A 27,035-nucleotide genomic window follows, 5' to 3' on the forward strand; every position below is an offset into this window, starting at 1 on the left:
ATAAAAGTTATTAATTATTAGGTACTTTTTGATAATAGCGATTAAACCTTTTTGCGCCCCCTTAGGAATGGCGCCCTAGGCGACTACATAGTTCGCCTTAATGCACGGACCTTTGACCATAGGACTTTTGACCATAGGGGGTTTGACAATAGGTGGTTTGACCACAGAGGGTCTTTGACCATAGGACCTTTGACCATAGGGGCTTTGACCATAGGGGGTTTGACCATAACGTAGCTTTGACCATAGGAGCTTTGACCACAGAGAGGGTTTGACCACAGAGGGTCTTGACCATAGGGGCTTTGACCATAGAGGTTTTGACCACAGCGGGGCTTTGACCATAACGTAGCTTGGACCATAGGAGCTTTGACCACAGAGGGGATTTAACCACAGGGGGTTTGACCACAGGTGTTTTCTCAGGAGATAGTTTTTGATCACATGTCGTTTGTCAACGGATGATAGATCACAAGCGCCCAGTCTGCCTTTAACCACAAGTGTTAGTCCATATAGGGTTTATGATCACAGGTGTTTTGTCTACGTAGGGTCTTTGATTACAGGACTTTTAGTTCATATAGGGTCTTTGACCACAGGTAGTTTGTCCAATGCTGGCGTTTGATAACAAGCGCTTTGTCCGTAAATTGTAAGGATTAATTTTAAAAGTTGTGTAATTATATTTTAAATTGCGACAGGATATAATAATATGTTAATTCGACATGTATAAATACAAGTCATTTAAACCTTACAATTATTTCTTTGTCGGCATGTTTTTTAAAATGTATTTTCAAGTACATCTACATTATTTATTTGCGAAACTTGGATACTCGCATTATTTGTGTTTCATTTATATTTAAAATGAATCTATGAGGACTAGCACCAGCATTTATGTGGAGACTAAAATATCGTTCTTGGCTTTTATTTTAGTACATATTAATTTCTATTAACGGACTCTCAGAAAACATGTATAGAATCTTATTAATTGTATCACAAATTTAAATCAAATAACAATTTATAATTTCTATTTAATATATATATATATATATATATATATATATATATATATATATATATATATATATATATATATATATATATATATATATATATATATATATATATATTATGGTAGTACATGTATTATCTGTAGTCAAAGTCCCGTTGTGGTCAAAGCCCCGCTGTGGTCATACCCCTTATAGTCAAAGCCCATCTGTGGTCAAAACCTCGCTGTGGACAAAGCCTCTATGGTCAAACCTCCTATGGTCAAAGCCCAACTGTGGTCAAAGTCCCGCTGTGGACAAAACCCCTATTGTCAAAGCTCCTATGGTCAAACCCCCTATGGTCAAAGCACCTGTGGTCAAAGGACCTAGGACCTTCGCCTTATAGGTAGCGTAGGCCCTGTTTGAGAAGAAGAAGAACATATGTCTTGCATGTAAAACAAGTTCTGGAACAAATATATTGCATGTGTACTACATGTTCTGGAACAAATACCAGGTATGCCTTTAAGAATCAGGAATGAATGTCTTGTATGTAGTAAGAGTTCTAGAACGAATTCATAGCATGCCATTTACAATCTGGAATAAATGCCTCGTGTTTAAGGAGTGGCTACTTCAATATACAGACATGAAAGAAACCAGTAAAAGAGAACGTGAGACATTAATATTTCCAGCCTGCCTTTTTTACTCTTTGTTGCCCTTCCTCCGATCTTGGAAAACAGGGGTCTCCAAACTAAGGCCCGCGGGCCGGATGCGGCCCGCGAGGTCCTTTCATCCGGCCCGCAGAGATCTCTTTGTCCACAGAACATATGTTTGTTGATGATGGCTGAGAAACTTGCCCAGAAAAATCAAAGACATGCCTGGAAGAAACTGGCCCGCGAACTGAAATTTGATAGTTAATGCGGCCCTCGGACTGAAAAGTTTGGAGACCCCTGTTGTAAACAGACGGTGCCAAAATGGTGTCCTAAGCCTACTGATTGGTTGGCTGGCATTGAGCTCAGAGCCCTCCAGCTTGCCCAAAGAGCGAACGTCGTAGAGGGCATTAGAATAAATGCGGGCCATTTGCACACTAAACGGTTGGGTTGAGTGGTGATCGCTCCGAGACCGATTCGATTTCTTGATAGCGAAGCAATGGCAGGACGAGTTCTGGAACAGTCTGGAACATTCCGTTTACTTTCTTTTAAAAAAAAAATTGGTTTGATGCGTCGAAATGTTTTTATGTTGCTAGTGAAAATGTAGAAGCAGAACAAACATGAAGAAAGTTTGGTACACAAAAGTATTGGACATGCGCAGAGTAGACGATGTTGAGTTATTACATACCTATATATATATATATATATATATATATATATATATATATATATATATATATATATATATATATATATATATATATATATATATATATATATATATACGAATAAACTGTTAGATGTATTTACAATTTTTGTTGGAATAATTATAAATTAGAATCTATCTGCATAATAATGCACAAACAAGTATGTCAATTACAAGATCGAATATTTATTGAGAAAATGCATGGAATAATGACCTGCATGCTAGATAATATCTTGAAATTTAAAATGCTTCATATTTGATTCAAAAATGTTCTGCTTAACAATATGTGTTGAATTAGTTTGTATATGGGTTCGTATACATGAAATTGACAGCTTTTGCGCGTTAAAAGTTTAGTGGTGTTGTGATGTTTCTACACCTGTATGTGTGATTACTTCATGATTAGAATCTATTAAAGACATGTTGCTGCACTCCACTTAAGTCAACCATTTGAATTACTCTTCGTCGTTTCGTGTATACACATATCTTAAACTATCATGCATTGGCTATTTATATTGATACTCCATTGTATGTTGTTAAGCTTTTGTTTCCTTCACATTGAGACCTTAAGTTTTACAATACCCTATTAAAATAGTCTACAGGAAAGGACAACTGCTATGGTGTTAGACTGCGTAACACATATTACACATACTTAATATTAGAGAGCCATGGTAGTGTATTAAATGTTTTTATCACAGAATCAATTATCTGAGTATATATAAATGAAATAAACACTTTGAATATTTACAAAATGTAGACTAGTATTGCTTTTAAACCTAAAAAAAGGGTTTGCAATGAACACAAATTCTTTTTTTTTTTAAATATGAATAACAAATGCAACGTGAATATCAATTGTAATTTTTTTTGTGCACATGTGCAATGGAAAGCATGACAGATTTAAACTCATGTTAGTTAAACATATGATCGAGCCTAAAATAGCACAACCACTGTGACATAAAACTAGCACCAGCCTGGAGACCACACACCACCATAGTTGCTGGGGTCAGCCCGGGGGTCACTGGGTGGGAAGTTGGGGTCGACGTATCCTCTCTTGTATGCCTCTAGTCTGTCGGTCAGCTGGCTAACGATGTCTGGGTGTTGGTCGTAGATGTTGTTGTGTTCGTTGGGGTCATCTGAAATGTGTACAATCACACGAATGGTTCATTCTTAAAAATGATTAAATTACGTGGCAAGTTAGTCGACCCAGACATTTGACAACAAATGTCTGGATTTCGATCTTGTCTAGTGGGATCGACGTGTTCGAGTCGGTAAAGCTCATGGTTGCTAAACCGAAAAGTCTCGAGTTCGAACTCTCGGGCAAATGAGGATCGTTAGCTGGGGACAACTACTCATCTAGGAGAGACAACTCCAAAATTAAACAACTGCTGCCTTGTAGTTTGTTCTTGGATAGACAAAGGCTATAGAAGCAAATTCAAAAAGAAAAAACAGGCTGAAATCGAAGTCAATGGCCTCAATGGCGCATAACCAGTTGACACGCAGGCTAATTATTAATTGTGTTGGAGGGGATACCTTCCAACAATAAAATTAATAATGAAGAAGAAGATGGTTTTGTCTAAAATGCCGGAAAGCTTAATAGATATATTCATATATTCATGCATCTGTATAATTAACTCTGGTAGTTTTTTTTTTTCTTAATAATATCATATTTTCATTGACGATTTAGTATCTTGACTTAATTTAGAAAGAAACAAACACATTCTAAACATCATTAGCAATTCGAAAAGTATTTAATGTTAACTTACCTTTTAAATTAAACAGTAACTTGTCATTAGCGCCGATGAGAACCTGTTGGATTACTTCCCCTGGTAGTGACTCCACATTCAGCTTCTCCAGCATGTCTAGAGAGATGTACAGGCCCTGGTCTTTGTCGTCTGGCTGGTACCAGCTTTGGTACAGTCCGGGGTACCCCAGGATCAGCTTGAAGTCCCCCACCCTGCGGGGTTTTACAGTAGAGGATTAAACCCACAGTTAATATTTTGTTTTAAAATGCATACATGATATGTGTTACGGTGGTATTTTTATATCTTAAAAATGTTAACGGTGAGGTAGGCATTAATAAGCAGAGAACAGCAACCTGTTTTGTTGCTGTGGCCAGTGGCGTAGGCAGGGGGGGGGGGGGGTGTTGGGGGATCATAACCCCCCTAACCCCCGCCCCCCCAATAGACCCCTCGGTATATATAAAGTATGAGGGGGGTGCAAATCGAAAGTTTAAGTGGGGGGGGGGGTGGGTTCAAATCGAAAGTTTGAGGGGGGATGCAAATCGAAAGTTTGTCCCCGGGTAAAAATTGGACCCCCCCCCCCCCTTGAGACGATCCTGGCTACGCCACTAGCTGTGGCTATTATTGTACTTATTAAGGTGTAGTATATTACGTTATCTTTATTTTTTTTACCGTGCGCTTTTATTTGAAGTGATTGGGTTTATAACTAATGCAATTCTTTGTTTTTCAGCCGTACGCCAGTCAGTTTTTTATTCTTTATGTATTTATTTTTGTGTTGTTGTTTTTTTTTTATCTCAGATTGTTAGATAATGAACGTAATGACGTGTTACTGCAAATGTTTTTTTTTTTCTGGCATTTCTAAGCTTTTTCTCATCAGATGAGATCCATATAAATTAGCTGTTGTATGGGCATGTATTATACCTGATGGCTGACTGGCCTTGAAGAGGAAGAATGTGATAGTCGAGATTGTAAACAAACTCGGATCTCAGTGGAGCACCGCGAAAATTCAAGGAATCCCATTGGCTGGTACCATCTTGGTCTGGATCTGATTGGTCAAGTATTTTACATAATGTTCATTTAATCACACTGTCCATGTAAATTTAAACATGATAAGCTTTGCATGTTATAGTTTAAAGATTGCAATTCAGCAATTTTAACATCTAAATGTTTTTCGTCCTAATTTTTGCAAGTGGAACATTCGTCACTCCATTTATATTCAGTACTATTCTGTCTATCTCTTTACAACTATTTCAATTTTTTTAATGTATTTTTAATTTTTTTCTTGATTCTAGTAAACTCCATGATATGTCATTTCTTGTTATACTTTTAGCCGGTTAGTTCAGCGTATACCCTATCAAACTCCATCTTTTTTACGAAATTCTCACTTCACTCTACTTTCTCCCGTCTTCTCACATACAGTTGTAAGGTACATTATTAAACTTCTCTAAATTTAATAATCGCCAGCATATAAATAACTAAATCATATTTAAACTCTTTAAAAAAATTATCTTACCTGTGTAATTAATTCCAGCTGCTCCTAAAATTGTAGCGAACCAGTCCACAGCATGAAATATGCTGACAAATTACAAGCTTATATTTATGGTAGAAAAGAACATACATGGGAACATATAGGTTTTTAGAAATGATCAATAAAAATGCTAATGAATTGCATCATTAAAAAAAAACTACAAAGATCGCTAGATTGCTAACATGAGAGTCTTGAGTTCGAATCTAATAGTCAGTAGAGTGTCCCTGAGTCCACCAAGGTCTGATGTATATCTAACTCACGCTACGGAAATGTAAGTAGGCTCGGCATAGTGCTGACCACACTATCCCTTCATACGCCGAGGTCACAGAAACATGTGAACTCTACTGCACTTGCCCCATGGACCGTCAGGTTCGAAAAGGGTACTTTACCTTGAAGACATCCTAATTATGATTGTTCTAATCATTACTCTGATGATTACAACCAAGTAAGATGCATTGTGATTTACGTAATGTAATATAATGTTAATATTTAATCAGCATTAACCCTTCAGAGTTTTGTTAAAATAGCTTTTAGAAAGGGTTGGAAAACAACTAGATATGAAGTCTGGTGGTAAAGGTAGATAACTCACCCATTATACGTGGATTCAGACTTTTCCAACATCGGCCCATGTAGGAAAGCAGGAACTCTGGTGCCGCCCTCGAATACTGACATCTTACCACCCCGCAGCGGGTAGTTGTTGCCCCCATAAGGAGTCCAGCCGCCATTCTGGTGACACGGTGTTTTAGGTCGTGATTTTAATGACTCAGTGGCTCAACGCTTAACTGTGGCGTTACTTAATGTGTTTATTATACTTTAGCGACTAACAGCTATATTATTCGCCCCGATAGGAAAAAGTCGCGGGATTCAGTGTTATTTAAACATATCATGTTATAAAAAAAACGTGATTGTGTGATATTTATGTCTTGTCTAAAGATTGAACATTATTACTGAATTCTGTATTTTCGATTACTAATAAATGTAAAAATACAAAACACTGTGGTTATTTTCTGTTTTCCTTGTGTAAAATATAAATAAAAATATGAGGTAAGTATGCCATGATGTCGTTAAAATGTTCATAGGCTTACGTATTAAAATTTTTACCGGAAAAAAAAATCAGCACAAAGTGGGGGCTTGCGAAATGAATTGCATCACTAATGTAAATAAAGTAAAGCTCCCTTTCGAACATGACGGCACATGGGGCAGATGAAGTAGAGTACTTTTGTTTCTGATACCTTGGCATATGAAGTGATAGTGTGATCCGCTCTATGCCCAACCGCCTGTAATTTTCCTAACAAAAGTCAGGTACCCATCAGAGCTGGGTAGACTCAGCGACGCAAATGCTACGACTCCAGCCAGGGATGCGATCTCAATACGTTCGTGTTATAACTCGGATGCGCTACTATTCGACCACACCTTCCCCATTTAGCGTTGATGGTTAAACATCTTTTCTCTCTGCATTCGAACATACATAATATTGATTCATAAAAAGTGAGAATATTTTTTTCAGCTCAACAGTTTTAGTTTCATATCTGACTATTTGACGCTGTTAGTGGTTTAGAGGTAAATGTGGCATACTGACCGCGTAATTTGCTGCGTTCGAGTTATTTTGTGAAATAAAAGCAACTGTGACGTACACACTACACATCTGTGACACGTGTCATCATATAATCGAATGCCATTGTGAAATTGTTAACTTTCGTTTTTATGCACTCGTTAAACACGTATTAATTATACAGATAATTAATTATACCTATACAAATGGCGTGTGGGACGTCGTGGCATAGAGGTAGCGCGCTAGACTGCTAACCCGAAAATCTCAAGCTTGAATCCGGGTTTTTCAGTGGAATGTCTCCGAGTCCATCTAGCTTTGATAGTACTCACTTTAGGGGTGGTAAAGACACAATTCTTACCACATTATACCTTCATATGCCGAAGTCAAGAAAGATGTGAGCTCGATTTCAGTTGCCCATTAGATCAATAGGTCTAAAAATGAATCTTTACTTTTAAAACTAAAATTGACGTAGTTGACCGTTTCGCATGAGTACATCTCAAACGAAATTCAGCGTAACAGTTGTAACAATACGTCATTTTAAACTCTGAGTTGGAAATTTTAGCAAAGACGATAAACTTGATTAACCTTAATATAAAGTGTAGTTTGGTTCAATCTAGAAATCATGTGATGGTCTAAGCCTTATTAGGAGCGATGACGACTTACATCCGATGTAAAGATGATGAGGGTGTCGTTATACAGTCCGTTAGTCTTGAGAGCGGCGACAACTCGTCCTACGGCTTCATCTAAAGCACTCACCATAGCTGAGATAGAGAGCAGCAACATATTACAACATAGGCATTCAAAGATAATATAGATAATAATCATTTAAAAAGTTTTTAAAAACCCACGTTTTCTGATTGAACTAAAAAGTAGAAAATAAAAGCTATAGATCACAATAATGCAAGCGATCACTCTACTATAAGCGATGAAAAACGTGGGGCGCCGAAGTAAAAGTTATATTACTATTGATTAGATAATACTATTGACTTTTATTAGGGAGCTTGTAGAGAGTCAACAGTATTAGAAACTGTAAGAAAATCACGGCACCCCACGTTTTTGATTGCTTATAGTAGAGTGATCGCTTGCATTATTGTGATCTATAGCTTTTATTTTCTACTTTTTAGTTCAATCAGAAAACGTGTTTTTTTTTTAAAACTTTTTTAATGATTATTATTTTCTACTTTTTAGTCTTTGTCTGTTTGTTTGCATTAAAATCTTGCTATCGATTTTATCTTTTCACTTTTTTTGGGTAAACGAAGACAACTCGTAAAAAACACGTTGTGTGAATACGTTACTGGCTAGAACACATAGATTTGAACTCGTGTCGAGTGGGATAGCAATCGTGTACCCAACCACTCGATCATATCGTCTCCCCCATAATGGCCAACAGTTGTTACCACCGCGTGAACAATACTCAGTAAGCAAAAAGAGGGAGAGTACCGAACCTTGTTTTCATCAAGTTACAGTTACTGGGTTTTGTCCCCTTTTCCCCACGTTTTTACTACAATTATATAGCGGTCTAAAATGCGCAATAAAATGTTTCCATGGATCAATTTAGTAATAATAACAATTGAATATTCTATGGTCATCGGAAACAAAGCTTCCCTGAAAATTTCAGCGCGCTAGCTAACTGGGAAGTGCCCGAAATATCGATCGCAAGATTTGATTGGAGAACCGGACGCGAAAGCAAGTTAAAGAAAACGTGGGAATATTAAAAGAAACGTGAAATTTCGTTTATCCAACTGAAACAGTACTCAAATTATGGGCTTTTGGAAAACAAAAAATAGAGTACGTTCCACTTCCGGTTACTGGAAATCGCTGAAAATTTTAACATAATACTTATATATAAAATTTCATTAACCTAGTTGTTACGGGTCTCAAGTTATTGTGTTCACAGACAAACATCCACACATCTATACATCCACACAGACACACACAGACTTAAGGACAGAATTTCAAACTGTGTTTTTCTGACATACATATGTATAAAACGTCGCGATATCTGAAAATCTCGATCTCGATTGTTGTACGATTACAATACTTCCTCTGTATTTCGTAAACGAGAAAGTAAAAATACAGGCCAATTAACCATGTCCAAATATATACAACTTGTAATTTCTTAATTTAACTTCATAGCTCTCAAACGTAGACTAGTTAACATCATCGCTACGTATTATATATCAATAATGTATTACCTTTTTAAATATATAAAATACTCTTGTTGAGATACATACTCACATTTTAGTAAAAACAACAACAACAGAACAACAGAAGAACAATGACCTTCATGTCTTACCTGATAACTCTTTTCTACTCTGGTTTGTGACGTTAGGGTATAGGTTCAAGTATCGTTCAGGTACCTGATCGTACACACAATTAAAAGACATAAGGTAATGGACTATCAACGAATATTACAGTATATTAAAACCAATACAAAATTAAAAGACATTAGGTAATGCACTATTAACGAATATTGCAGTATATTAAAACCAATACACAAATAAAAGATATAAGGTAATGGACGATCAACGAATAATTCAGAATATAAAACCAATACAGAACTGAAATATAGTGGGGTTACACAGACAAACTACAGAACACATTAGCAAATTAATATTAAAAAGTAAAAATCAGCATCAAATAGGCCAGTAGTTTTCAGTATCAACACATATTACACTATGCACACTTCACGTTAAAAAACACTACTGTGTAAAATATCATTACAGTATACGTGCATTTCCCTTTCCGGAACGTGACGACCCATGGGGCAAGTGAAGTAGAGTTCACCTGTTCATGTAACCTCGGCATACGTACGGATAGTGTGGGAAGCATTATGGTCAGCCGCATTTACTTTCCCTGGATCGACTCAGGTACGTTCTAATGAGTTGAACCCAGATTCGAATTTGAGACTTTCGGGCTAAAAGTCTAGCGCTCTACCGCTAGGCCACGCTAGTAGTATTTATCAAATAAACATATTATATATATATATATTTTATATGAAAATAGCATCAAATACTGTGTATAATTAGCATACATTACAGTTTATGAAAGAATCAAAATGAATTATATAAGATAAACACAGAACTGCAAATACACACACAATACACAATACTTAAAATAACATTTCTCAACTGGTCAACTTTCTGTAAGTGTTTGTAAGTATTGATTTATTTTTTAAAAAGTTTAACTCTTGTTTAAGTTCCTGTTTTATTCATTTTTATTCTTCACTTGGGAGTCATTGTTTAATTCTCCTCCAACACAACTTATTTGAGCTATTGTATTCATTCGAAATTTCGACCTTACAATTTTTACCTCCCCTTATCATCACGGACTTTTAAATGCAAAGTTATTCTCTCCCTTCTTAAGCAAGGACATTTTTTTTTAAATTTTCTCCAAATTGGTTAGGCTATATGGCAAAACATAACATTCTATATATACTGTACAGGTATTAGAGCTAAATTCCCATAAATTAACATAACATTTTATGCATCTAATTAAGCTTTAATCAAGAGAGAACGCACGTGTTACCTGGAGTGGCATATGCACGCTCTGAAACGGCAGGTATAGGTAGAGGGGGGTATCTGGATCATGGCTTTCAATGATGTCAACAGCTCTACTGGCGAACTGTTCCTGTCAGGACATAATCCCATCAGAGTAACACACGTCGGGAGGTATATTGTATGGGCAGTTAATACAATTACTACCATTTAGGGTATATATAAATATATACATATACATATATATATATATATATATATATATATATATATATATATATATATATATATATATATATATACGATGTATATTGTGTGGGCCTTTAATTGTATAATTGTAACTTAGTATGTTAATTTATAGCACTGTAAAATGTATATGTCATATAATCGTCACATTGGATATATAATATATACATACATATATAGGCCTATATATATATATATATATATATATATATATATATATATATATATATATATATATATATATATATATATATATATATATATATATATGTATATAACGAGAGGGAGAGAGGGAGATCATTCAAAGCTATATAATAATTATATGGTCCTCTATTACTAGAGCTGTCACTTAGAATATATATAACACAATAATTTGTATAATGTATGCCCTTTTAATACTTAACTAACACTTAGGACATCAATACCACCATAAGCCGTACTGAGTATGGGTAGTTTATTCTATACTAGTCCATTAGGATATTTATAACCCTGCAAGCAGCATGTCCGGTTAATACAGCAATAGTCGCCTGGGCTATTTATAGCACAAGCACTCACCGCTGAGTAGCCACCTGTTGCTTCCCTGTCAACTGACGTATTGAAGCGGAAGTCAAAGCCATTACCTGGTTAAACATTGTCATTGTAGTTAGTTGTTTTTTCATATCTCTTTCTCCAACTCTCCAACTATCTCTCTTCCTCTCTCTCTTTCTCTCTCTCTCTCTCTCTCTCCTCTCTCTCTCTCTCTCTCTCTCTCTCTCTCTCTCTCTCTCTCTATATATATATATATATATATATATATATATATATATATATAAATAAAAGCTGTGTTACATTGTTGTTTTCTTTATAAATATATGGATACATTTTTGATCGTCCCAAAGTGTGCTTATACCTCATCGTGTCAGAGAGTGTATTAACACATTATCATCTAGATTCTAGATGACCCTGTGTTTTCGTTGTCACTAAGCAAATACAAACCACCGTACCGAACGTTTTCTGGTAGTGGTCTTCTCCGCCTGAGTAGAAACCGTAGAAGGTATCGAACCCACGGTAGGTAGGCGTGCACTCGAGGTTACAGTAACCTAGATGCCACCTATTGGATACAGTCAAGACACATTCATCAATAAAACGAGCTTTAAAGTAGATGTCAATAAAAGGCTGAAGTTCAATACGAGGTACATTAAGCAGAGGCGTAGCTAGGGGGAGGGCAGGTGGAGGGAGGGTACCAAGGGCGCCGACCCTTTATGGGCGCTAAACTGGATACAACACAATTAAATTTTATTCTAAGCTGCGTTACTGTATCCTGCACATTCGAAGTTCAGAATATAAACACCTACTTGGCTTATGACTTATTTATCTGTCATTTTTTTTACATACATTGTGTGACTCCAACAAAAAAAAACAATTGTTAATGGACAGTGACCGTCGAGAAGCGCCCCCAAACTTTTGAAATGGGGTTGAGAAGGCGCATTTCGACAGCCTTAAAAACTATATAAAAGTGAGGGCGCAAAATGTATAGTTCGACCGGGTGGCGGAATAGGTTGTTAAGCATAAGACAATACAATAATTACGATCCTATGTTCAAATTAACAACTGTATATACATACAATTAAGGAGTTTAGAATGGATCAATGTGTGTTGATTTTGAGCGTAGTTACCTGTCTATTTGTGGGAACTGTTGGCCTTATGGTAAAGCGCGAGATTGCTAATCCGAAAATCTCGAAAATGAATCCGTGTTCAAGTCAATAGAACGTCCCTCATGCCACGTTAGGGATAGTAAAGTTAGCTGGGCATAATACTGACAACATTATCCCTTCACATGCCGAGGTCATAGAAACTGGTGAACTCTACTTCACTGGCGTCATGGACGCTCAGGTTCGAAAAGGGAACTTAACCAGTTGTCTACTTAAGGAGGAAACTTACTTCCCAACGATGTGAGTAGTGTATCCCTCAGCTTTGAGAACCTCTGGTAAGAACGTCTTGTTCTGTGGTACACATACGCTCTGTTTACTGCCAATAACCAAGTGCTGGAGAGATTTAAAAGGTTCTAAAATTTTCTTTTTCTTCTTCGTTTTTTTTTTCATTTTTAATTGGGTAATATTGAGGTAGATTCACTCTAACACACTTTAGTATATACGTCAACATTCGAAATATGGGACGTAGACCTAGCCTGCTTTTCTTTCTGGATTTTTAGGTTCCGTATACTTTGTCATCACGTGTTTGATTTTGGAGTCTTCTTGAAGTGTTGCTCTTCCCAGCTAGCCAGCAGTGTTTCTTTCAGATATTTTTCTTCGGTAGTGGGGGTAGGGGGTAGGGCACTTGAAACTTGGGGGGGGGGGGGGGCGACTTTAACAATTTCGGGGTGGGGTCTGGTACTAGTTAAGTAGATGTTTTCTGTAAAAATTATATTGTTTTCTATTTCGTTAATTTCCCCCCTTGAACCCCCTCTCGAAGAGATTACTGGAAAAAAAACAACTCAGCTTTATAACATTTTTATATGTTCTCTACCGGGATATTATACGTAGTTTAACATGAAAATAATAGGGCTGGTAAGTAGGTCACCAACCAGTTCTACGGCTCATTAAAATCTGCAATAGCCATATAACTATATGGTGACCTACTTACCAGCCCTATTACAACCACTGTTAATCTATAAATAGGGACCAATCAGCACAGTTGTTTTATACAGCGACCAATCAAAACGTGTTTACTTACTTGCAGCCCTAGCCTGAATGGGTAAATCCCTGTCATGAATGCGGTCCTTGACCTTTGAAAAACAACAATTATCACGTGATTCTTAATGGAGTAGATTGTTTTAATAAATACGTAATTGGTTATGGTTTCTATTTACTTACTTTAAGTGATGCATCCCAAACATCGTTTTCATATTAGGATTTATTTTATTTTGGAATTAATTACAGACATATACATTGTAAACAATAGACCTATGTGTTATGTGTGTGTATGTGTGTGTGTGTTTGTGAGTGTGTGTGTGTGTGTGTGTGTAAGTATGTTTATCTACATGCTTCATACAATTCACCGGGGGCTACTCAGATGAATGGAAACCTGGAAAACTTTCATTTTTCAAACTAACACAATAGTACACGGATTTGATATTGAGTGACTTTAGACTTCACTTTGAAAGCGAAAGTTGTACAAAAACAACAACAGGGCACCTAGTACGTATAGTAGGCGTGGTGGAGTAATGTGTCGGGGTGTGGGGCTGAAGTGAACTAAACTAGGCATCTTTATTGAACTATATTTGGTTGTAAAATGTGTGAGGTTGTGTGGGGTAGGTCTACGACTGCACTAGATGGTACATTGAATGTTGTAGGTGTGGTAAAAGTGTATGAGGTTGAGGTATAGTGTACTGCATCAGACATGACATATTGTATATTGTCGACGTTGTCGTGATATATGGGGTGTGTGTGGTTTTCTTCTGAATGTGTGGGTTTGGTCATACATTGTGTGGGGTGTGAGGTAGCACTGCACCAGACACTACATATTGCATAGTGTGGATGTTGTTGTGAAATGTGGGATGTGTGGGGTTTTTTTCCATCAGAAAGCACATACTCTATGTTGTAGGTATGGTTATACATTGTGTGGTGTGTGGGTTAGTACTTCACCAGACAGCACTAATTGGATGTTGTTGGTGTGGTCATAAATTTGGGTGTGTGGGGTGTGTGGGGTAGACAGCACATACTCTATGTTGTAGGTATGGTTATAAATTGTGCGGTGTGTGGGTTAGTACTTCACAAGATAGCACATATTGGATGGTGTATGTTGGTCATAAATTTTTAGTGTGTGGGTTCGTACTTCACCAGCTAACACATGTGTGTGTGGTTATAAAAAGGGTGGGGTGTGTGGGTTTCTTCACCATAATCACATTTTGGATGGTGTGGGTGTGATCATAAATTGTGTGGGTTGTGTGGGTTTCTTCACCATACATCACATATTGGATGGTGTGGGTGTGATCATAAATTGTGTGGGTTGTGTGGGTTTCTTCACAAGATAGCACATATTGGACGCTGTATGTTGGTCATAAATTGTGTGGCTGTGGGGGGGGGGGGGGTTCTTCACCAGACAACACATATTTGATGGTGTAGGAATGAACGTGAAGTGTATGAGCAGCGTTGAGCAGGTGACGAGTACTCACGGGGTACATAGAGGCTGGACGTAGCTCTGGTTCAGCTTGATGCCAGTGTTAGCCAGTTGGTCAAGATTAGGGCTGATTATCTCTGGGTTGTTGTACCCGATGTCATTGTAGCCTGCATACACAAACAGTCATTTGTAATCGTCATTTTAGATGAAAATTATTTAAACACTTTTCTTGTTGTATTTGGTTCAAAATCTACATTGTCATTTTTAAATTAATGTTAAAGAATGTTTAACAAATATAGTAAGCGATACAGTTATTGTAGTTGCATAAAAAAAATTAAAGCCATTTGTGAACCTCCGATTACTGTCAATTTCATATTTTTGTATAATGGATAAACCGTTCAAACGTATTTAATTTTTGTGTTGTAACATACACCCTTGTTCTGATCTATTACGCAATGTTGAACTTTAAAGAAGACACGCTTATAAGGTTTGTAGTTATTAATTTACGTAACATCAAATTTAATTTTTATCCTCATTAGTTAGTTTGATCTGAATGTTGACCTTAAAAAAGACAACACATCTAGGGTTTTTAGTTTTTAGTTTACGTCACATCTATAATTGTTATCAGCATTAGTTAGTTTCATTTATGAGGAGTCTTACTCTTGTTTCCTTTTTTATTAGTTAAAAACGTCATTTGTTTTCCTTTTGCAAACAATATTTTTAGGGAAACTAAAAGGACTCTAGTTTTTGCACTTGATGAATTGACGGTTTAAAAAATGAAGGTCTTTAAAAGAATGTCCGCACTTTTGTGTCCGGCCATTTGTAATTACCAACCAATCAATGCTCCAATTTTAACGGAGTAAAAATTAGCTCAACGGTCATGTGCACTATTAGCTATAAAGGGAACATGTTTTAAAGTGTTAAAAACAAAACATGAACACTATATCTCCTGACATCTCTATGTACCAAAAATATTACCCTTTGGTTTCTAGCCTTAAATGCTCTAAGAATACTAAACTAAACCTCATTTTACTGTTGTTTTACTCACCATATGTAGGCCTATGTTACTAAAAATAAATTGATTAGTGTGAACCGAATTTAGGTTTGTCTGCACGTGTGATCGTAGTTTTCATTGACACACTTATTGGAGTACTTTAAGCCCTGGTTCGATAACCCAAATGTTAAAAGCACAATCGCCAACTTCAAGCCAAACTAAATACTTTTTCACTATACAACGCGATGCATAACAGGGTGATGACTAGCCAATTTACAAGTAAATTTCCCAACACTCATGTTATTAATATATGTATTTAGTTTAGCTGAAAATATCGATATACATTTTCAACCTAGAAAGATTACCTTTGGCAAATGAAGTGGAGTTCGTATATTTCTTGCCATCGACATAGGAAAAGAAGGTGTGGTCAGCACTATACACAGCCGCTTTTACTCTCCCTAACATGAGTTAGGTACCCATCAGAGCTGGGTGGACTCGGGGACTTTCTACTTACATGAACTCGGATTCCAACTCGACTTTCGGGCTATCAGTCTAGAGCTCTACCGCTTAGGCCACGCCGGCCCTCTAGACTACCATTGCTACATCTGCCCAATGGATCGTTAGGTTTAAAGAGGATTCTTTTATTTCTACTTTACTAGTAAAATAACCTGTCTGACTGTAACCTTAGTACTGGACCAGCGATTTAGTATTAACTATACAGATACGTGCATGTGAATGGCAATGTAAATATGTGTAACGTTCGATCTAATTTTATTTAAAATAAGTTTTAAAAACCCGGGTAGATGAGGCTCGGTTGCTATGGATAACAACTCTTCTAGCTGAGAAAACTCCAAAATCAAACAACTGCTGCCTTGTAGTTTGTTCTTGGTTGGGCAAAGGCTGCTAAAGCAAATCTATAATGAAAAGCAGGCTGAAATCGGAGTCAACGACCTAGAATTCGCATAACAATTTGACACGTAATTGTGTTTGAGGGAAATCCCTTCCAACACTAAAATAAAGAAAAAATAAGAAGTAATTAAAATGTAATTTCAATCGCCATGTCGCTATAATCCCTTCCAACACTAAAATTAGGAACGAAGAAGCAGTGGCGTAGCTAGGATTTTTGGGCCACAATGCAAAAAGTGTTAGTGGGCTCCTCAGAGGCGTAGCGACCCTTCCCGGCGACCGGGGACAAACTTTCGACTTGCACCCCCCCTCCTCAGACTTTCGAATTGCACCTCCCCCCCCCCCCCTCAGAATTTCGAAAAAGGGCCGCTATTTGCCTTGGGCCCTATGCCTTGCTTATGCTAGCTTTTCGGTAGCTACGCCACTGCGAAGAAGAAGTAATTAAAATGTAATTTTAATCGCCATGTCGTCGTATTCAAATACAAGCGGAGGTAACACGATTAAGAATTAGCGACGCAAATCGGTTCGGTGATTTTTAATCACGGATGTTTACAAACATAGGACCCACTATAGACCCTATTTACGAGCAGATAATTGGCGTGTCCGGCTACTGATCACGTGACAAGAAAATATTTACAGACTTCTAGGGGGTCAGCTTAATGAAATGGAAGGCACGTATTTAAAATTTAAAAAAAAATGGAGAAATTATTTTTAACTTAAATTATTATGCTTACACTTCTATTTTACAATATTGCGGAGCTAAAATATATAAAGTCGATCAAGATTGAAATGCTTTTTTAAATTACAAATTTAAATACATTGAAAAGAAAACACAGTTTTTTTGAAAACATAATAGAATTATTGAAAGGTTTGAAAGGGAACTTTAAACTTTACTTTACTTACTCCATGCAAATACAACAGCTAGCCAAGGGACATCACCATAAAAAATATAATAAAAGGAAAGTAACCAGCTATCAAGACAAAGCATAAGTGTATGAGATATTGTTCCAACACTAAATCAAATCAATTACATAATATGTTAGTATAATTTGTCACTATTACTTGCTAATTCTGAAAGATATACGAAACTGTTGTTTAGTAACATTTAAAAAACATTTCGATGTTTTTATTTTGTTTAAAAACCTAAGAAATAAATAATGTATTACAAAACTACAGTATATTTAAAAAAAATAAAATTCGTCATTATATGCTCACTGAACAATACGAGGTTAGGCTAAACGCCAATTGTTAATTTTCTAATCAACATGGTGTTGTCACAATTCTAATCTAAAGGAAAGAACAGGACAATCGAACGAAAAAAAATGAGCACACAACGTGGCAATGTTTCTCGCACACGAAAACAGAAATATCAGAATAACAGAGCCTACAAAAATGATATGCATGATAAATCTGACAAAACAAAACTCATTAACAACTTGAATTTTGAAGGCATTTGTCTTCGCTGTAAGGATATAATTCAATGGAAAATAAAGTACAAAAAATACAAACCATTATCCCAGCCTGCTACATGTGTCAGATATCACAAGAAAACTGTGAAGAGAGCTTATTACACAGTGTGTCAGCCTTGTGCAACCCAAGTTAAAGTTTGTGCTAAATATAATACCAAACAAGATAGTATAATACAGGTGGGGCAGAGTGAGGAAGAAAAGAAAGCCCAAGAAGAGCAATTCAAATTTGAAGTTCAGCACTTAAAGGAAAGGCAGAGAAGAACTTTATATCGACATATTGAGAAGGGAGAGAATCCTGAAGATGTTTTTGGGGCAACTGCTTTCAAAGATAATGTGGATGATGACGAAGAAGAAGATGATGAAGATAGTGGTGATGAAGATTTTTAGCGATTATTTACAATAAAACTATACGGTCATTAAAAATGCTTGACGGTTGAAAAAAAAAAGTTAATTTTCTTATGTTTAACTCTAAAAGGGCAATAAAAGGCAATGCTATCATTTTGTGGTATTTCTCCTCGGTCACTAACAATATTGCGTAAAGCTTTTGCTAACCGTTTGATTCAGAGGAGCAGCATTTCAAACAGGCCAATTAAGGACCATGTGCCCAGACATCCTCAAGTCAGTCAGTGCTCTACTAGTCAAAGGTGTCAAGAAGGTGATTTGTGTGGCGGTCAATGACCCATTTGTCATCGCAACCTGGGGCAAGTCTTTAGGACACTTTAGGTGCATCAGGAAAGATTCAATTTTTAGATGACCCATGCAGTGCTTTTACTAACTCTATTGACTTATTCCTGGATCTGACAGCAGTTTTATGAAGTGTACACAGCAAAATTTATGCCATGGTGGCGGAGAGCGGTGTGGTCAAAGCAGTGGCGTAGGCAGAGGGGTTAGGGGGGGTCATTACCCCCCTCCATAGAACCCTCGGTAGATACATAAAGGTTGAGCGGGGGGTGCAAAATCGAAAGTTTGAGAGAGGGGAGGGTGCAAATCAAAAGTTTGAGGAGGGGGGGGGGGGGGGCAAATGAAAAGTTTGAGGGGGGGTGCAAATGAAAAGTTTGAGGGGGGGGGGGGTGCAAATCAAAAGCTTGTCCTCGGGGGCCGTGGAGGGACGCTACGCCTCTGATATATACATTTATAATGCGGGAAAAAATTTGACCCCCACCCCCATGAGAAGATCATGGCTACGCCACTGCGTCAAAGCAATCAGTGTGGAGCCAGATGGATTTGGCCACGCCTGCATCAAGTGATACGAAATCCTCAAGTTGGTCTGGTATGGCGGGGGGGGGGGGGGGTAATCCTTGACCTAGCAGGAGTAATCTCAATATTTCTAATACTCATTTGATATCTACTGTCTATGTGAGAAATAAAACAAAATAATCTACATTTTCAAAAAAAAAAAAAAAAAAAAGAATAGAGTTTTCTTTTATGACTCTATGGCGGATGGCAACTTGGGACATCGACACATAAACAATAAGCATTATATATTTTTAATCCATTCTTAATTACTTTATAAAACAATTTTTACAAAAAGAACACAATCCCGTACAAAAAAAAAAGAAATACGAACCAAGTGAACTGCAAATAATATTGTGGAATATTAATACTTTATAAATTCATAAGCGGGTTTTTGGGAAATCGGAAATAGCGTAAAGTACTACTTCCGGTATACGGAAAATTCCCCAAATTTGAAAGAAGGCAGAGAAATATATTTTTTACTTATATGTGAAATTTTCTTTATCTATCCGAAACAGTACTCAAGTTACAGGCATTTGCATATTTGAAAGCAGAATAGCTCATACTATATAGGAAATCTCTGAAAAGTTGAAACCGAACTACAAATTTGATAGAATACTTATATATGAAATTTCATCAACCTAGCTGTAACGACACCTAAGTTACTGTAATCACAGGCATAAATACACACATACACACATACATACAAACACAGGCCTACGGACAAAATTGCTAAACCCAGTTTTTCCGACTCTATAGCGCTTAAAATGCCGACATTTTGATGCACCTGAATTTAGAATTTTCGCCCGATTAAAATAAGTCCCTTATATTCCGTATGTGATGAATTACTCAGGTGTAAAACGGTGAAAACTGTTAAAATACAATGTGATTTTTGTGCACGATAACAATACTTCCTCTATACTCTGTATACGAGAAAGTAATTCTATTAAATTTATGATTATATAAATATAAAATGTTCTTCGAATGTGTAGAGTCTAACATCCATAATTTTCTTTTGTAATTGTATCGCACAAAATGGCTTATATAAGATATAGTAATATACAGTTGACTTTTATTAATAAAAATATGGGTAATATCACATATAACACAGCAGGTAAATAATGTGCAGTGTATTAAAAAAAACGAAAATCGTTTTAATTACAATGTTGAATGTCATTAAAAACAAACTACAACCTAAAGCTGCTAATTAAATCACAATAATTTAAATACCGTAAATCAAAATATTAAAAACAAATAAATAAAACTTCGCACAACTCACCAAAGTCATCTGCCACTATGAAAACCACGTGAGGTAAAGGAGTTTTGGCCAGGCACGCACACAATCCGAAGGTCAAAATTAACAGTTGCTGCAGCATGGTTTAACAAAGGGTTCACCTTCTCAACAACATTCATTAACGTCTTGTTCAAATATATTGTCCATGTACGGTAAAACTTCAGTTATGCGGAAACTTTATTGTACTGTAAAAATAAAATAGCATGTTGCAAGTATTTATATATATATATATATATATATATATATATATATATATATATATATATATATATATATATATATATATATATATATATGTATATATATATATATATATATATATATATAATATATATATATATACATATATATATATATATATACTGAGAAGTATCTACACACTGACATCAATGTTGATGAAATAAGAATACTGACAATATCTTACTGTTTATTAATCAGAAACTGCTTGCTAATCGAATAGAACTACAACCCGGCTACTAAAGAACAGGCCATGCCAATAAATGTAACAATCATTGTTACGCATCCTGAACTGCACAGTTTACATTAATACACAAATGAATTGACTAATCTCCTTCGATCGACACTACCTCACATGAATTAACATCATACCGAGACACAGAATTCAGCACTCTCATAGTAGATTTAGTGTTAAAAAACGACTGCAGCTATTGGCTAGAATAAACGTTGTCCGCGTGTCACTCAGACTGACAGGTGTACTTTTTTTCAACATCTGAACAACGGCACGCACATACAGAGCGCCCTCCCCCCCTCACCTACTCAGCATCATGTACCATATGGGTTTACAGATGATTTTTATAATGCGAGCTAGAATATTCATTTCGTTTTCTAATGGCGTTCGACAAACGACGGCAATTGTATCAGCTGTGGTACACACACACACACGCACACACACACACATATATATATAACAGGATTATATCTTTGTGGAAGGGGAAGGGGTAATTACCCAGGGTGGTAATTGACAAGAGGGGGGGGGGGGGTAATTGCTCTGGGGGGTACATACGGGGGGTCCGGTATGTCCGGGGGGGGGGGAATGTCCGGGGGCAGGGGTAATGTCCTGTAGCCGTATGTTATATAGGTTACGTGTTACATCTTTAGTTAGGATAAAGATTTTTTAAAGAAGATAGAAGTGAACGATTAAGCGTTAGTCTCTCTGACGTTTACACTCTCCCAATAATAAAACATCACTGTGCGTGCCGAATTCAATAACCCAGAATAATAAAAACAAATATTGTTTTGAAATTCAATATTGTGTTTTACTTACATTATGAAACCAATTTTTAATTATTTTTAACATCTAATTGGATAACACTGGCCCCAAAAAAATTTTTACTTTGCCACTAAATCTTGACATGTTCCTAACATTGTTGTCGCCCATAACATATTTTAAACAATCCACACAACTCTAACAATCTACAACCCCCCCCCCCCACAACATATTTACCTTCCCACAACAGCTTTACGTATCCACAAAATCTCCACTATTGCATTCCATTTCTACTGATCAGTTAAAATATTCACTGACCCACACAATCTTTACTGGCCTACTGCAATTGTGACTGGCCTAAAATAGTCTTTAGGCATCAACATACTGTTTGTAAATGGTACGCTTGTCTACAATCATTAGCGTGGCGAGGGGGGGGGGGGGTGGGGGGCGGGGGGGGGGGGGTGCATATGTACCCGGTCGCCGACCTTAGGGGGCGCCAAAATGGGTTGGAAAAATAAATTGAAAAGTTGAGGAGGTGCAAATCGAAAGTTTGAGGGGGGTGGGGTTCACATCGAAATCTTGAGAGGGGGTGCAAATCGAAAAGTTTGTCCCAGGACGCCGAGAAGGGTCGCTATGCCTCTATCTACAAAACCTCAATCCCGAACCCTCGAAAATAAAAATAAAATCTGATGTCTATTATGGTTATGTTGGTTATAAAGTCTTTGTATACCACCCATTTAAAAAATTCCAACATTTAACATAAAACAAAATGTAACACAATTTATCTTTCTAATTTCTTACGCCCTTCTAAACATATTTAAGCAAGCACCAAGATCAAACCCTGATTGAGAACCTCTCACTTAAAGTACACGACAAAAAATGTTGTTTTCCTCAATCATTAAGGTGCCCTTGTAAAGTGTGCGAGCACTTCGATAAGGGCTTATTTAGGTATAACACGATCTAGGCTAACAATCAGATAGGGGAGACAACTGTAATACATAAGATAACAGTACATGTACAGATCGCACATTTCGGCTAATTGAGTTATTTTATATCACTTACCTGTTTATAAATTACACACACACGCTGACACAAACATATATATATATATATATATATATATATATATATATATATATATATATATATATATATATATATATATATATATATAGGCCTATATATATATATATATATATATATATATATATATATATATATATATATATATATATATATATATATATATATATATATATATATATATACTTTTTAAAAAGTCATTTATTCATATTTGTAACAATATTTTAGCAGTGAAGAATCACGGGAAGTTGTCCACCTTTCTTTTTTGATAGTTGCTTAAATATATGCTAAAATTCATTAGATATCAATGCTTTATCCAAGACTGCAATGTTGTTTTATTTTACTGCTCCATCTTCTTCTTCTTCGTTCTTAAATTTTAGATTTGAAAGGGATCGAGCCTTATCTGCCAGAGGGTTCGAGCTCGAGATTTTTTCGAATTTATTAACCATGAGCTTTAAACGACTAAGCAACGCCACCATCACAATAAATGATACGTGTCAACTGTAATGCGCCATTGAGGCCATTGACTCATATTTCAGCCTGCTTTTCTTTTAGGATTTGCTTCCATAGCCTTTGTCCAACAAAGAACAAACTACAAGGCAGTAGTTGTTTGATTTAGGAGTTGTCTCTCCTAGAAGAGTGGCTTTCCCCAGCTAACGAGACTCATCTGCCCAAGGGTTCGAACTAGAGACTTTTCGGTTTAGCAACCATGAGCTTTACCGACTCGACCACTGCTTTTTTCAGCCCATTTGAAAGTGTGTTATTTTAAATATGTTTTTAGAATTATCGATTCATTTTCTCCAGAATTGATTTACTGCTGTAAATACCAGTTAATGAAACAATAGTCCCAAGTTTAAAAATGTTTTCCGACCTATTCCTCTGTCATTTGTAAAATTCAATTATCCCTGCCACAAAAGCTTATCCTAGAAATATAAATCAATGTCTATTTTCAAAGTGCCAGAAATATTATTCGTTTTTCATTCTGTCTAACGTCACAACGGTTTCTAAATAATACATTAAAAACAAAATATTGATCTTTTTACTATACCCCCACCGCCACCCATTCCATCAAATTAACCCCTCCACCATCCATGTCGAACTAACTTTAAACGGATTAAAATCAATGTCAAAATATTTTTTTTTTTTTTTTGCGAGACGTACAAAGCACGAAAGCACAAACTAAATGTAGGCCTACACATGTTAGGAAACATGTTATTTGGAAATTGATACTGAAAATATTTTATTTTGATTCTTAAAGGGATCAGAAGTACTTAACCATAACTAAATTCGCAATTCGCTAGTACGTTAAAGGGCACGTTCATCTAAAGATCTAGACTGGAGCTGCCTTTTGCTGAATGGTAATATCCTTAGTGTTTTTGTCTCAAGTTTTGGGTTCGGTTAATTGAAATTTCTTTTTTTTTTTTTTTTTTTTTTTGAACTCAAACTTCGAATGTAAGTCACCGTGCGTGTTGTTAATCACATGACTTTTTCGTACTGATCGCCAGGTCAAAATGATCTTGTATAGAACATTACATCAGTAAAGTTGACCCATAGTTCTATGGAATATTCTAACTGCTAGTTTAGCACGAACATGTTAAGAACAATTTTAACAGTAAGTTAACTTTTTTATATAGAATATTCTGACGGAATCTTTTTTTTTATAAATATGTTATGAAAACAGCCAGATAGTACTTGCTCAACTATTGTCTATTTGTAATAAATGATTTGTAGAATATATTAGATTGAAGAGGTGAATGAATAGGTTGCGTGTAATGTTGGAGCATGTCGTCACACAAAGCAAGGACGTTGTTAGGTATGTGGATGTGAAGGTACGTGAGGGAAAGAATTGAGATGAACCAACATGGAGGGCGTACAGGTAGGTATAAAACGGTGGACAGACCAGGTAAGTTCACAAACCTGTGTTTGGGACTCAGATAGACGACAGGTGAGTACAGGTGGGGGCTACAATATTTTGGTCCGTATGAGTCAAATTTTGTGCTAAAATATTTTAGTCCGACAGACAAAGTTTTGAGCTAAAATATTTTGGTTCGTCTGAGTCAAAGTTTTGAGCTAAAATATTTTGGTCCGTCTGAGTTAAGTTTTGAGCTGAACTATTTTAGTCCGAATGAGTCAAAGTTTTGAGCTAAAATATTTTAGTCCGACTGAGTCAAAGTTTTGAGCTAAAATATTTTGGTCCATCTGAGTCAAGTTTTGAGCTAAAATATTTTGGTCCGTCTGAGTCAAGTTTTGAGCTAAAATATTTTGGTCCATCTGAGTCAAGTTTTGAGCTAAAATATTTTAGTCCGCCTTAGTCAAGTTTTGAGCTAAAATATTTTGTTCCGACTGAGTCAAGTTTTAAGCTAACATATTTTGGTCCGACTGAGTCAAAGGTGTGGGCTAAAATATTTTGGTCCGAAAGAGTCAAAGTTTTGAGCTAAAATATTTTAGTCCGAATGAGTCTAAGTTTTGAGTTCAAATATTTTAGTCCGAATGAGTCTAAGTTTTGAGCTAAAATATTTTAGTCCGAATGAGTCAAGTTTTGATCTGAAGTATTTTTTAAGTAATTAATTATCAACTGAAAAAAAATTATATTAACTGACGTTACATCAAGTTTAAATCTGAACTATTCGTTTTTAATTAAATATGTTCCCCTTTTAGCCATGGGGTTACTTTAGGCGGGTGAAGTAGAGTTCATCTGTTTCTGTAAACTAAGAATATGAATAGATAGTGTTGTAATTTCTTATAACAGCCGCTTTTACTTTCACTAATATGTCACATACGCTATGTAGACTTAAATTAGCGATGGATCATAAATTAAAAGCAATCAGACGCCAAAATACATCGTCAAAGGATTCGACATATTTCTGCTATAAATTATTATAACAGTCATTGATATTTTTCAGAATTCTTGACATCTAACATTTCTGCTATAAATTGCTATAACAACAATTGATACTTTTCAGATTCCTGACATTTAACATTTCTGCTATAAATTGCTAAAACAATCATTGATACTTTTCAGATTTCCTGACATCCAACATGGCGCCCTCAAGAAAAACTGTCGTCTGCCTCGTGATCCTAGTCACGGTTTGTCTGGTGTTGGACCTGGCCGCCGCCCACTCCAGCAAACACCACCACCACCACCACCACAAGGTGGAGGCCTCCCACAAGCACAAACACGACCACAGCCACAGCCACAAGCACGAGCACCATCACCACGGCAGCAGTAGCAGCAGCAGTGGAAGCAGTGGTAGCAGCTCCAGCAGCTGTAGCTCTGAGAGCGAGGGCGGCGAGAAGGAGCTGCTCCTGGCTATGCTTCTCCAGGCTGCCCAAGCCGCCGCCGCCGCTGGTTAACTCCCCTGAGACACCGCTCCGCCATGACATATCCAACATACACTCTTCATCATCATCTGATATGGGAATGTACATCATCATCATCAGAATATGCTATCCTTTGTTATTGTTATGCATCGCTAGTTATTCATATATACAATATATACGGTCATCTATAAATAATTATACTAACCAAATAAAACAATGAAATAAAACAAATTAAAAAAAACAACTGAACATGTTCTTTTGTTGTTATTTAAGTATTGCTAGATAATAATAATAATAATAATAATAATAATAATAATAATAAAAATAATAATAATAATAATAATAATAATAATAATAATAATAATAATAATAATAATAATAATAATAATAATAATAATAATAATAATAATAATAATAATAATAATAATAATAATAATAATAATAATAAAAAAAATAATAATAATAATACTAATAATAATAATAATAATAATTATAATAATAATTATAATTATAATAATTAATAATA

At 36.0% G+C, this 27,035-nt stretch overlaps 2 protein-coding genes across 2 annotated transcripts; one reads left to right on the forward strand and one right to left on the reverse strand.

The window, feature by feature from the left end:
• Positions 1-2,490: 2,490 nt before the first annotated feature.
• On the reverse strand, positions 2,491-21,466 carry LOC131952031 (arylsulfatase I-like). Its single transcript, XM_059314497.1, has 15 exons — positions 21,302-21,466; positions 20,863-21,062; positions 15,037-15,148; positions 13,596-13,647; positions 12,804-12,907; positions 11,867-11,973; positions 11,439-11,503; positions 10,669-10,770; positions 9,437-9,500; positions 7,804-7,901; positions 6,178-6,314; positions 5,574-5,635; positions 4,982-5,105; positions 4,085-4,275; positions 2,491-3,454 (listed from the first exon to the last, which is right to left on the reverse strand). The coding sequence occupies exons 2-15, from the start codon at positions 20,957-20,959 to the stop codon at positions 3,282-3,284; spliced, it is 1,488 nt and encodes a 495-aa protein (XP_059170480.1). The 5' UTR covers positions 20,960-21,062; positions 21,302-21,466; the 3' UTR covers positions 2,491-3,281.
• Positions 21,467-25,123: 3,657 nt separating this feature from the next.
• Positions 25,124-26,718, forward strand: LOC131952030 (high-affinity zinc uptake system protein ZnuA). The gene is made up of 2 exons (XM_059314496.1): positions 25,124-25,143; positions 26,211-26,718. The coding sequence occupies exon 2, from the start codon at positions 26,228-26,230 to the stop codon at positions 26,540-26,542; it is 315 nt and encodes a 104-aa protein (XP_059170479.1). The 5' UTR covers positions 25,124-25,143; positions 26,211-26,227; the 3' UTR covers positions 26,543-26,718.
• Positions 26,719-27,035: the final 317 nt, after the last annotated feature.

This window comes from Physella acuta, unplaced genomic scaffold (assembly GCF_028476545.2).
Source record: "Physella acuta isolate Inbredline_101_S28 unplaced genomic scaffold, ASM2847654v3 ptg000845l, whole genome shotgun sequence".
In the NCBI taxonomy this organism is placed as follows: domain Eukaryota; kingdom Metazoa; phylum Mollusca; class Gastropoda; family Physidae; genus Physella; species Physella acuta.